This window comes from Eptatretus burgeri, chromosome 2, assembly GCF_056783735.1.
Source record: "Eptatretus burgeri isolate ZD-2024b chromosome 2, Ebu_testis_v1, whole genome shotgun sequence".
NCBI classification, from domain to species: Eukaryota; Metazoa; Chordata; class Myxini; order Myxiniformes; family Myxinidae; genus Eptatretus; species Eptatretus burgeri.
This window is the reverse complement of record NC_140962.1, coordinates 48,200,709-48,213,923: the sequence shown is the minus strand read 5'-3', so window position 1 is coordinate 48,213,923 and position 13,215 is coordinate 48,200,709. Positions and strand designations below refer to the sequence as shown.

The window sequence follows — 13,215 nt, the reverse complement described above, 5'->3', positions numbered from 1 at the left end:
ATTTGTCTCGCAAGCAAATCCGCATCGTGCGGAATGAAGATAACTACAAACTTGGAGTGTCAGCTATCACAACTCAGAGAAAAATCACATCCCAAGCCTTGTGCCTCATCATCGCAGCTGCTAGGAATGAAAGTAGGCGGTAGATGTGGAAGGGTGAGCGGCATTTGTGGAACCAAGGGAAATGTCCTGCAGTCGGCTCCGCCTGTTCCTATTTCAAATGCCCGAACAATTGGATGTTGGTCTCCTGTAGGCGACGGCGACTGGGCGAAACACTCCTCGTCGATGCTGGCGAAAATAAGGAACAACTACCTGAAGGCAATTCGGAGGTTCTTCGAATATACAAGGTTGACAAAACCGGCACTCTGGCAGATGACAAATGGTCCCAGACTGTCAGAGTCAGTGGCATTGCGAACATTACCTTCCATATCGATACAGGGGTAAGGTGAAATATACTTACACTCAAGGATTTTCAAAGACTACCAGTTAACACTAAACTTCACAGGTCTAAAGAACCCTGAGAACTTACTCCAACCACATGATTCGGCCAATTGCTTCCACAGATCTTTCCCTGGAATTTGAGGGGAGGTCTGTAATCGCTTTATGTGAGCTGGTCGATCTGGATCAGGAAAACGTGATATCAGGGGAGACCGCTGAGAACCTTGGCCTCATTGCTTGACTGAGTTCCCTGGTTCAGTCAGCGGATAATGAATCAGTTCCCTCAGTGCTACGAGATTTTCCTGATGTTATCGGTACTTCAGGTACTCTACCAGGGGTCTAACGAATAAAAATACACCGAACATCCAATGGGGTTGTACATTCTGCACGTCGGCAACCCGCTGCGCTAATGCATAGGATCATCGAGGAATTGAACAAGACGGTAGATAACGGCTTCATAACTCCGGTAGAGGAGCCAACCAAGTGGGTCAGCTCAATGGTAGCTGCAGTTCGCAATGGCAAGCTAAGGATATGTTTGGATTCTAGAAATCTCAACAAAGCCATTAAATGTGAGCATTATCCCATGAAGAGGGTTGAAGAGGTGGTCTCCAACATAGCAAAAGCCAAATTATTCTCTGTATTGGATGCAAAGAGTGGGTTTCTCTCGATTCTCCTGGATGAGGAGTCATCAAAACTGACGTCCTTCAATACACCGATGGGTTGTTTGTTGGCTGAGGCTACCATTTGGATTGAAATGTGCTCCAGAAATATTTCAGCATATCACGGATCAAACATTGGATGGCAATGTTGGAGCCACAGCAATCATGGACGATATCTTGATTGCAGGCCGAGATCGAGAACATCACGACAGCATTTTAAAGCAAGTCATGGAGAGTGCGACATCCTACCTACAACCTCAAATTGAACATGCAAAAATGCAAAATTCACCAAAAGAAGGTTCGGTATGTTAGGCATCTACTGACTGCAGACGGACTCATGCCTGACTCCTCAAGAATTGAAGGCCTCCGTACTATGCCTATTCCACGGAATAAAGAAGACGTGCGGCGTTTCCTTGGATTTGTTGCTTACCTGGCTTAATTTATACTTGAACTGAGTGAAGTCAATGCACCACTTCGAGCTTTACTGAGAGCTGATAGTATTCTTGACTGGCAACCTGCACAGCACCAAGCTTTCCATAAACTATTGGATATCTGCTGTCGGCAGCCTGTACTGAGATATTATGATGTGAAGGCACCAGTGGAGATCCATGCGGATGCAAGTCAAAGCGGTCTCGGTGGTGTTTTAATGCAGGAGGGGAAGCCGGAAGCATACACTTTGCAATCCCTCTCAGAGGTGGAACAAAGGTATGCTCAGATTGAAAAATAAATGCTTGCAATCTTCCACGCCTGTATGAAATTCCACTGCTACATATTTGGCAAGACAGTGACTGTATTTACGGATCACAAGCCACTTAAAGAGATTTTCATAAAACCTCTTCTGTCTGCTCCCATGTGTCTACAGAGGATGCTGTTACGTCTGCAGTGGTACGATCTCGAGGTAGTGTGTAAAAGTGGCAAAGACATACAGCTACCAGATACATAATCTTTTGCTTATCAGACTCACCAGTTGTCGGGACAAGAAGTCAATCTCGAGCAGGTTTCCATGTTAGATTTCATCTCCATCACCAAGGAGAAGTATGTCCAGCTGCAGGAACAGTCTCGATAAGAGTTACAACTTCTGTTGGACGTGATCCACACTGGATGGCCCAGCTACCGAAACAAAGTATCCATTCCATTGAGACCACACTGGGATTCAAAGAGTGAGTTCAGTGTCTGATGGAATTATCCATAAAGGTATGTGTATAGTAGTGCCACCTCATCTCCGTCAGCACATGCTCTCCATCATACACAGCTCTCACCTTGGTATTGTAAAGTGCAAACAGCGTGCTCAGGAAGTGCTCTATTGGCCAACAATGAACCGACAGATCGAAGGGGCAGTGAAAAACTGCACTACATGTGCAGATTACCAAAATAAGCTTCCTCTGGAACCGCTCATACCGACACAGATTCCAAATTTACCATTCAACCAGGTCACCGTGGACCTATTCGAGTTTGAGTCAAAACAACACATTTTTGGTTGTCGGTTATTATTCGAAATTTATAGAGGAATGTGAGCTCAAGGATATGAGAAGCTGCACAATGACTGATGCTCTAAAATCCATATTTAGTACACATGGTATACCTGAGGATCTAAGGAGCGACAATGCATCCTTGTTAGTGTCCAAAGAGTTCAAATTGTTCTCGTGCTAACGATTTGCTAACGGTGCTAATTTCTTCCTCGATTTGCTCGTGCTAACGGTGAAGCTGAAAGAGCAGTGCAAACTGTAAAAAAAAAATTGTGGAAGAAAGCGGAGGACAAACATCTGGCTTTGTTAGACAACTGCACCACTCCTGGAGAAGGATTACACTTGTCCCCTGCACAGTTGTTGATGGGTAGAAGACCACATAACAAGCTGCCTGGAAAGCGTAGCTTACTTGCACCAAAACCAAACAGCTTTCATGAGGTTAAACGGCATTTTGACATGGAAAAGACCAAGCAAAAGTTCTATCATGATCGAGTAGCATGAGAGCGGCCACCTTTTCAGGGTCGGCAAGTCCATATGGAACCACTTCCTGGCACTAGAAAATGGGTTCCTGGTAAAATCATACAAAAGCACGAGTCCCCTCAGTGATACGTGCTCCAAGCAGGACACTGTTTGTTCCGCAGGAATCGCCAACATCTCCGATCATCAAACAAGCTGGCCAACCACACTGGCTCTGTGTACAAGCCAGAGATGGGAAACTCGGACGATGATGAATATAATGATACTTCCCCCCTTCTCGTACCAGCAATGGTATTCACTGCAATGTTTCTCCTTTGCCCCCTTCCCCTTCTAATACATCTCTTTTGCCCCCTTCCACTATTGAGCTGGATGAAAAGCTCCACGAGCCTATTCCTTTTACCACTTGCTCAGGCCGTGTTGTAAAACGGCCGGACAAACTGAATCTTTGATTTTGTGTGTAGGTGGGTTGCTATGTGTGGGTTTATTATTATTATTATTATTATTATTATTATTATTATTATTACTTCGATATGTGTTCATATAAAATGTTCATTTGTTGATTGTCAGTGAAATCCAATCTTTAAATTGATTTTCATTTATTTATTTTCATTCTGAAGGAGAGGAGATGTAATGTAAAGCAGTTCCTGCGGCTCGACCTGGATCGCGTTGATCTCACGAGACCCGCAATGCTGCTTCGGTTTGGAATAAAATGCTGCTGCCAGTTATCTTGCAGCGTCTTGCCTTTCCTGTCCAAAGGTAAATACAGTATACGATGACAAATGCATCAAAACTCGCTCGGCCGCTTCTCCAGCAATGGGTGATCAGGAACGAAAATTTGGCGCCGATAGCAGATCGAAGCACACGTACACCCCCTTGTGAGCAGACCAATAGGTCGTTTGGAGCACAATATAACATAAACAAGCCTTTTAGTGAGGAAAGGCGTCAGCAGCTTACGGGGCATTTTTAAGGGACAGCTGGAGGAACCCGAGTCGAATCCGAGCCAGTCCGTCTTTCTGCTGTCATCGTACGAGGAGTCTATTCCTAGGAGGAGGCCCGACCGCACTATGGATCTGAAATGCGGCCCGCACATCACAAACATCATCACAAAACCACACGTGACTCACTCATAAACGAGAGTGCATCGCTTTCTCGTCCAATTTTAAAGCCTGATACAAATTTTCTTCTTCTTTTTTAGTTTTCACTGCCACAGTTATTCCCTCGTTATGCGAGGAAATCAGACACAGGTGGAGATCATTCAGCTCATCATGCCTGCGCGACATCAACACAACACTATTGGTGGGTTTTTTATATTTATTTTAAGTTTTTGTAGTTTTTCTACTCAGGGGAGGGGGCATGGGCTTGATTAAAAACAAACATCCACCACACAACACTCCTTGATGAGACCCCTTCCAACAGCACTCCGTACACATGCACACAATCACCCATCAATGCTCAAACTCCCTAAAAGTCCTGTCAACATCCAGATACCCCTCTATCTCCATAACTTCCAGGTACCTATCTAATTCTAATTTAAACTTTTCTACTTTTTCTGCTGCCACGACCTTTCAAGGGAAGCCATTCCATGCATTAACTACTCTCTGAGTGAAAGTCCCCTGCCTTGCTACCGTCTTCACTCTCCTCCTCTTTACTCTCAGGCTATGGCCACTGGTCCTATCACTGTCTACTCTGTTGAATAATTCATCTGCACTTATTTTATCTCTACCTTTCATTATCTTAAACATCTCTATCATATCTCCTCGTAACCGCCTTCTTTCTAGTGTATAAAGCCCCGTCTCCTTCAGCCGCTCCTCATAGCTGAGTCCAGCTAGGCCCGGAATCAATCTCATAGCCCTGCGCTGAATCCTCTCTCTTGCATCGATGTCGTTCCTGGGTTGTGGTGACCAAAACTGCACACAATATTCTAGATGTGGCCCTCACTAAATTCCTGTACAATGTTAACACCACCTCTTGATTTATAATTGATCCCCCTCCAAATAAAACCTAAAACCTGATCGCTGCCTGGCAGTGTGCTGCCTGCTTACCACATAAACATGGGTATCTATTACCACCTCCAGATCCTTCTCCTGCGTGACAAGCTCCAAAATTACCCCTTGCATCCTGTAATCTCTATTTTCATTGTTCTTTCCCATCCCCAACACCTTACACTTGCTCAGGTTAAATTCCATCTGCCAATCTTTTGCCCAATCCATACAAGTATCAATATTTTCCTGAATCTGATCACCACCCCCTCTACTATCCAAACCACCTTACCTCCAAGCTTTGTGTCATGTGCAAATTTGTAAAGCTTACTCTTTACCCCATGATCCAAATCGTTGATGTAAATAATGAATAGTAATGGTCTGAGTACTGATCACTGAGGTACCCTGCGACTTACATCCTCCCAGCAAAACATCCTCTCACTCACAGCCACTCTTTGCTTCCTCCCACAAAGCCAGTTTGCAATCCAATTAACTACCTGACCAACCACTCCACAAGCCCTCGCTTTGGCTAACAACCTCTGATATGGTACCTTATCAAATCCCTTCTTAAAGTCGACATATACTATGTCCACTGTCTTTCCCTCATCCACCCAATCAGACACTGCTTCATAGAACTCTAAAAGCTTTGTTAAACAGGAACTACCTTTGGTAAACCCATGCTGACTACCTTTAATGAGTTTGTATTTATTTCAATGGTTCCTCATCCGGTCCTTAATTAATGTCTCCAACACCTTCCCCACAACTGAAGTCAGACGTTCTCACGGGGTTGGCCGAGGGAAGTTTTTGGCCCAAATCTTTCACGAACCGGCTGGCCAGGACTGACTGACACTCGACTAATTTGTTAAGGGAGAAATTTGGAATTTGTTCAGGGTGCGGTAACAGCTCACCCACTCTTCGCAAAGGACACCGTGTGGTATTTAACGGACAAGTTAATAGATTTGTCCGAAGAGTGTATCGGCCTGTGTTGTTTCGTGTAATAGGAGTGACTGTTCGCTTGTACATCATGTCCTGCTGGTGTGCTGGATTTGAACCCACCACCCCTCCCACGCCGAGGAAGCGCTTCTTGCATCTCCCGCCGGATTCACATCGAAACCTCTCACCACTGGGGATCTCGCAATGTGCGTGTCTCCTGCACAATACCTTTGTAAACCGAGATTCAGACATGATCAGTAGAAAGAAAAAAAACACATAATACCACCCCTCCCCCCCCCACTCCCGAGCCCCCACCTTTACCCGCTACCCCTCCCAGGCCAGCACAGCCCGAACAAACGTCCTAATTCCCTTTTAGCTAACCCCCTGATCGGAACCCCCCTCTCGTCTCCTGTTCCTTTCCCTAACCCTTAAGAGACGCAATAGCTCCAGCTGTCCCGACGCCTCGTGGAATATGTCCCCCACGATCCGAGGCCGGTGGAATGCTCTCCTCAGCAAGCCCAGGGGCCTGGGAACGCCGCTAAAGGGTGCCTGGCTCGCTTTCCCAGGGGGATCGGTTAAATATAGGATCTCTCTATATCTCCATCTCTATCTCTATCTCCCCGCAACGTTTGTTCACCGTTCGCGCCATCAAAACACGCGTTGCACGTCCAGGCCTTTCACGAGCGGGCGGCGAGGAATTACGACAACATCCATTGTGCAATTACCCGTCAAGTGTAACGCACCTGAACCGAATGCGGGTCGTTCTGTTCATGAGTAACACGAGTAACGCCATCGGACCCCCCAAAATCGCTGGCGGAGTTCCGAAGGACGCGCCCCGTTCATGTAAATTGAGCGCTAAAGGGGACCTGAGCGGAACCGTGCGCGGCAGTGATTTGCAAGGTTTATGAACAACATGCATGCACGTACAAACAGGCCGTGTAAACAAGCGTGTGCACGGCGTGCGCATTGCCTGGAGCCGGAATAAATCCTACCTTCGGCTTATCGGGCACACAATGCCCGCGTAAACAAGTCGATGATTTCAAAAGCATTTCCGATGGTCAATCCAAGCAGGGTTCCTAGTGAATCGGAAATACCGAGTTGGGAAAAACAATCGTCACCATTACCGAGCTGTATGCCATGAATGTATACATAATAACCTTTCATTCGCCTCGTACCAATCACAATGAGGTGTGTGTGTGTGTGTGTGTGTGTGTGTGTGTGTGTGTGTGTGTGTGTGTGTGTGTGTGTGTGTGTGTGTGTGTGTGTGTGTGTGTGTGTGTGTGTGTGTGTGTGTGTGTTTTAAACCAGCATCAAACAATCGGCGTATCGAATATATAAAACAATATTATGATAACAATGAAGCTTTTAGAAGCTGTCGTTAAATTATCCTTGCATAATTTATTTCCAAACAAGCACCAAGTGTTACAACGCACGCACTGCATCGTCCTCTCAACCTCCGCCCCCCGCGAGGAACCTGCGTCCTTCCCGCGCTTTCCGTGCGTCGTGCGCGTGATCACTCATCGGCTGCACCTGCGCGAGGACCGTTCGCACGTGGAGCTCATCCCAGGTCTGTCTGGTGTACGCGAGACACGTTCACGGGAATTCCGTCGCTTTGGGGATGCCACATGGGTTTGCAGTTCTCAGCTTAAGTGCTCGTATTATGAAGGCTCGTGTTTTGTTTGGTGTGGATATTGTCATTTGGTTGTTTAAACACGGAAGAATGTATACACCAGGCTTACAAATACTGACGAAGAGAACGTATTCGATATATATTCACACACACACACACACACACACACACACACACACACACACACACACACACACACACACACACACACACACACACACACACACACACACACACACACAGTGTTTGCATGTATTTACATCGTGTACTATTTACTGACTATCTACACGTCGAACCTGCATTGCGAAGGAGCACATTAAAACCCGGCTAACGGAATGACTCTTGGATTGTTGGGTAAGATCTTCAAGGGAGCGCATGTTATCCATCACCCAATATCAAGAAAATTGTTCAGACAGTTCACTGGGCACTCATGAGCGAAACCACAACTTCGACCTCGACGACTATGACTACTACTTTTAATGACCCCAATTATTGCTACCTTCCCCCATCCTCGTTCACCCGGAGAACGTTTTTAACCCAGGTATTTTACGAGCAGGCCTGACATTCGACTACAGATGATTTCGGCAGGAATTTGTGATTTGCTCAGGATGCCAACGATAACTTGCCGACTCCACGAAAAACACCGAGGGATCTTAAACTGTTCAACGTTTCCCAACGACCAACCGGCACTGGAAGATGGGTCCGGCTTAACATCCCCCACGGTGGACGGTGCACATTGATGCCTCACCCTGCCTGCGAGTTACCAGGATGACAGTTTACATTTGGGTCGAGATTAAAACCCAGGCTAGACAGCTCATAGGCGAATGGACACAGGTCCAAGGTATCATGACAGCCTTCAACCAAATTCCATCACGTGTGTGTGTGTGTGTGTGTGTATATATATATATATATATATATATATATATATATATATATATATATATATATATATATATATATATATATATATATATATATATATATATATATATATATGTAAACTTTTTCTCTGATTCAGTATGATGGTTCCCCGAACAAAGCCCCCAGTAGTGTGTACAAAATCCATAATCAAATGTACATTTGCGAGAGAGCCATAACATATCCATTCACAGGAGGAATTTCACAGAAAAACAGGTCATCGATGTGCTTTGAATATTGCTCACGGCAGGTGCTACAAAGGTAGAACCGTTTATACAAAATACATTCACACGACACGAATCGATATTGACGCTAAAACTCGAACCTTTACATGATTGCAAAAGCAATTGACGTACATTCTTAGAATCACATTCTTCGAAATACTGTAACAAAGAAGAACTCAGGAAATTAAGTCACTTGCTTCTGTCTGGATCCAGTGCAGACATATTTACAACCATTCAATCGTACGGCTGATGGTGTGCACGAACTGGAGCCATCCGCATGCCCGTCAATGCCTGTCCGTCGGCATGATACCCCTGAACAGCGAGTTCAATTCCTCCATTAAGTTACGTAACTAGGCACCATAAGAGTCGGTGAGTGTGATAGGTGTGATTAGCGTGGTTGGGTGAGAAGGTGAAACCGCCATCACCTTTCAACAAGATGACGTACTGCCGCTGACCCGTCTAATGGGCACTCAGAAACCGACCCTTTAACGTCTCGTTTTGTGTCCATGGAGAGAGCTGAAAGATAAGCCAACACTCCAGCAAATCATGTCGAATGAAGAAGAAGAAAAACATGAAGAAGCAACATCCAAATATCACGCAAATGCAGGTGTCGGAACTGCAACTCACAAGATCGCGATCTCTGAAGCGAGACATCAGTTACAGCCTCGGAGGCTCCCGATTCGAAACACGATGAGCCAGGAAATGACGTATTTAATCGAATTACATGTATGTGTGTATATATATATATATATATATATATATATATATATATATATATATATATATATATATATGTGTGTATATATATGTATGTACATAAATATATATAATATATATATATATATATACATATACACACATTTCAATATATATATATATATATATATATATATATATATATATATATATATATATATATATATATATATATATATATATATATATATATATATATGAATAGGTATACCTGGAGATATATATACATATACACACATTTAAATATATATATATATATATATATATATATATATATATATATATACACACACACATTTAAATATATGTATATAAATGTCTATATATATATATATATATATATATATATATATATATATATATATATATATATATATACACACACAAACACACATACATATACACACACACATTTAAATATATGTATAGAGATGTTTATATGTATGTATGTATATATATATATATATATATATATATATATATATATATTATATAATATATATATATATTATATAATTAATATATATATATATATATATATATATATATATATATATATCCTGGTGTTGGCGCAGTGGTTCGGGCAGCGGCTTGGGATCCAAAAGGTCCTGAGTTCAAGCCCCATTGGGCCACTGAATTAATACACCAGGGGGTTGACTCAGCCTGTCATCCTTCCGAGGTCGACGAAATGAGTACCAGTGTACTGGGCCGGTGTATACCCCGGTTAAAATAGGTGTACCATATCCCTGTGTTGTAAGAGGCGACCAGGGTTGCGTCAGGAAGGGCATCCGGCGTAAAACATGTGCCAAATCACTATGCGGATCATACGGATGATCCGCTGTGGCGACCCCGAACGGGAGCAGCCGAAAGAAGAAGAAAAAGAAGAAGAGGATATATATATATATATATATATATATATATATATATATATATATATATATATATATATATATATATATATATTACGGAGACTAATGCGCAACAAATTCTAATTCCAATACGATGAATATTTCAAAACGCAGCACGAAACGACGTCACACTCAGTGCTGGATTTCGAAAGAAAATGGCACTGATGACGATTGCTGTGGAGAGTATATACGAATGAGGAGGCAATGAATGGAATTTGCGGATGAGACAGAGAAATGCGCAAATTCCCGACTTTGCGAAAAGAAAATGCACCAAGTCGGAAAGCTCTGAAACTGAACGTTTAGGTGCGTTCGTTACGTCATCCAAACAAGAATGAGGAACTTTTCAATTTTTGAGAATGGAACAGTTTACTTGGCGTACATGATCATGGACAGGCAAATGAAGGAACGAGCACACCGAGGTTCATTCAACAATTATGAAAACATTCACTTTGTGCTGCAAATGTACACCGACGTGTCTTTTTCAAAATATTTATTCGGCAACAAAGCGGAAACAGAACGAAAGACATATAAATTTATTTCAATAATATCATCATGATTCGTCTTTGTACACGCGCTTCGCTGTACACAATGTATACTCTTTCGTTTTCCTGTACTATCTCCCCCTTTGTATAAAACACTGTACGTATACGGCCCGTGCGTGAGAGCCAAACGGACAAAGACAGACAAAAAATAAACAAAAGAGACGATTAATATAAATATTTACAGTCCAAGACTCTGTAAAAGTACTCATGATATGTCTAAAGTTCAAGGACATTTGGGGGGGGGGGGGTAAGGTGCCGGTGAATAAAGTACGAGGGGGGAAGGCGCTTGGAGAGGGGGATGCAGGGAGTCCATCTGTATACGACTCGTCGATGTCCGGTTTTAGTAAACTAAAGCCAGCGAGCCACGGAGTTGGGACACGAAACTGCGGCAGTTTGCACGAACGGAGAGGTGGCCCACAGAGAGGGCGGGAGACCGAGCGTGGTGCGGGACACGTTTGCAGGGGACATCGGGAGAGCGATCCGAGTGCCTGAGAGCGCCGCCTGGGCCACTCCAGACCCGGGGATGGTCGCGCAAGGTGAGGCACGACTCCTACTCTCCCCAATAAGGCTCTCGATGGAAAAAGAAGACCTCCCGACGCCAGAGGAGGTTTTCCCCGCTTTGGCTCCGGGGATGCTGGGAGACGCTGGCACAGGCCGGGAAGACGCCATGTGCTGCTGGGATAGAAGAGTAGAGGTGAGAGCACAGGGAGCTCCCAGCACTTTGCGTGCCATCAGCTCGGCTGAAGACAGGAGCGGCACAGCCGCGGATGACCCCAGGCAGCTCGCCGCGTATGCGTAAGGTTGCTGCAAGGCGGAGCCGTGGCAAGAGACGGGCGGGGGAGGCAAACCGTACGGACGGACGTAGGACGCGGCGAATGCGTATGGGGTGAATCCGTGCATGAGAAACGCGGCCGCCTGCTCACGCAGCTGCTCGGGCGCCACGGGCCGCTTGAACCTCTTGCGCCTCCGCAGGAACGACCCATTGTCGAACATGTCCTCGGAGGCCGGATCGAGGGTCCAGTAGTTCCCTTTACCTGGGTTTCCGGGCTCCCGCGGGATTTTCACGAAGCAATCATTCAGCGACAGGTTGTGCCGGATCGAGTTCTGCCACGCGGGGAACTTTTCTCGGTAGTACGGAAAACGTGCGCTGATGAACTCGCAGATTCCGCTCAACGTCAGGCGTTTCTGCGGGCTCTGCAGGATAGACATGGTGATGAGGGCGATGTACGAGTATGGGGGCTTCACCAATGCGCTCTTACCACCCGGTTTCGTGACATCTGCACTCTCTCCGCCGCTCTCTTCCGTTATCCGTGCCGTGACATCCGACACGGCCTCCACGAGAAGCCCGCGAGATGATGGACCACGGACGTCCGAGGTATCGTCGACTGAAGCGTCGCTTTCACCCACCACATCGATGTCCACCTCTTCGGGAGATCGCAGCGTGCAAGGCGACAGGTCATCCGGATAGAGAGAGTCCGACACTGGCGTCATGGTGTACCCCCTGCGCCTGCCACCGAGCTCAGGTTAAGGCAAGTGGATCGAGGGGAGGCTTGGGGTGGGCGATTAGGGAGGAAGGGGTAGTGGGGTGGGGGGAAGAAGGTCGTGAGTGGAACGGCGGATCGCCCTCTGCCAAACAGCGTACGCAACACGAGCTCCGCTTAAAGCACTGGCAGCATCTCCAGCGCGGTGCTCCCTCTTCAGGAAGTTTCTTCTTCCTCTTGCACAGCTTCCAGCAACGCCGCCGTCTCGTCGCTACTGCCGTGTTGAGGGCACTCAACCGGAATGGATGGGGAGACGTGATGCGCGAGAGGGCAAGGGAGGGAAGTCTGAAGGGAGGGAAGCACCGTTTCCCTGGAGCCAGAAGACCCGAACACGCGAGACCAGCTCGGTGAGTGATGACCCTGGCACCGACGCAAGTGTCTTGTTTTATAGACTGAGAGCTGCCAGTCAGCCTGATGGATAATAACCCCACGGTGGATGGGAGCCTCCTGGTCTGGGCGGGACTTGGTTCAGGGATGGGGGAGACTAGGGGAGGGGTTAAGGACGCGATGGTTGAAAGAAAAACCTCCAGGGGTGAAGTGTGGGGACCCGACGTGAGCTCAGCGCGTTGTGTCCGATTCTCGCCTCGGCAAAAGCCCCTTTATAAGCAGCAATCGGGCTCTTTGTCAAGACACAACAATCACTTCCCTTGTAATCCCCATTCCCTTCCACCCTAGGCCTGCACTCCTTCCCCTCCTCACTGTATACACCATGTAGTTGTAGAAACCTCGAAGCCGCACCCAAGGGGC

General features: G+C 45.9%; 2 protein-coding genes and 2 long non-coding RNA genes across 5 annotated transcripts in view; 1 reads left to right on the top strand and 3 right to left on the bottom strand.

Annotated features, from left to right (window-relative positions):
- The window catches only part of LOC147031995 (uncharacterized), a 32,508-nt gene extending 24,151 nt beyond the window's left edge, over window positions 1-8,357 (bottom strand). Inside the window, exon 1 of one of the 2 annotated variants that reach the window (XR_015055005.1) lies at window positions 6,942-8,357. This is a non-coding gene — a long non-coding RNA (uncharacterized LOC147031995). The other variant, XR_015055004.1, reaches the window with a different exon arrangement.
- Window positions 1-13,215, bottom strand: part of LOC147031992 (zinc-regulated GTPase metalloprotein activator 1-like) — a 453,248-nt gene that overhangs the window by 110,955 nt on the left and 329,078 nt on the right. The window lies entirely within an intron of this gene.
- Window positions 7,412-13,215, top strand: part of LOC147031993 (uncharacterized) — a 41,732-nt gene continuing 35,928 nt past the window's right edge. Inside the window, exon 1 of the long non-coding RNA XR_015055003.1 lies at window positions 7,412-7,516. This is a non-coding gene — a long non-coding RNA (uncharacterized LOC147031993). The remainder of the gene's footprint in view (window positions 7,517-13,215) is intronic.
- On the bottom strand, window positions 10,861-13,161 carry LOC147031994 (forkhead box protein D1-like). Its single transcript, XM_085869248.1, has one exon. It carries the CDS (start codon window positions 12,416-12,418, stop codon window positions 11,276-11,278), a length of 1,143 nt encoding a protein of 380 aa, XP_085725374.1. The 5' UTR covers window positions 12,419-13,161; the 3' UTR covers window positions 10,861-11,275.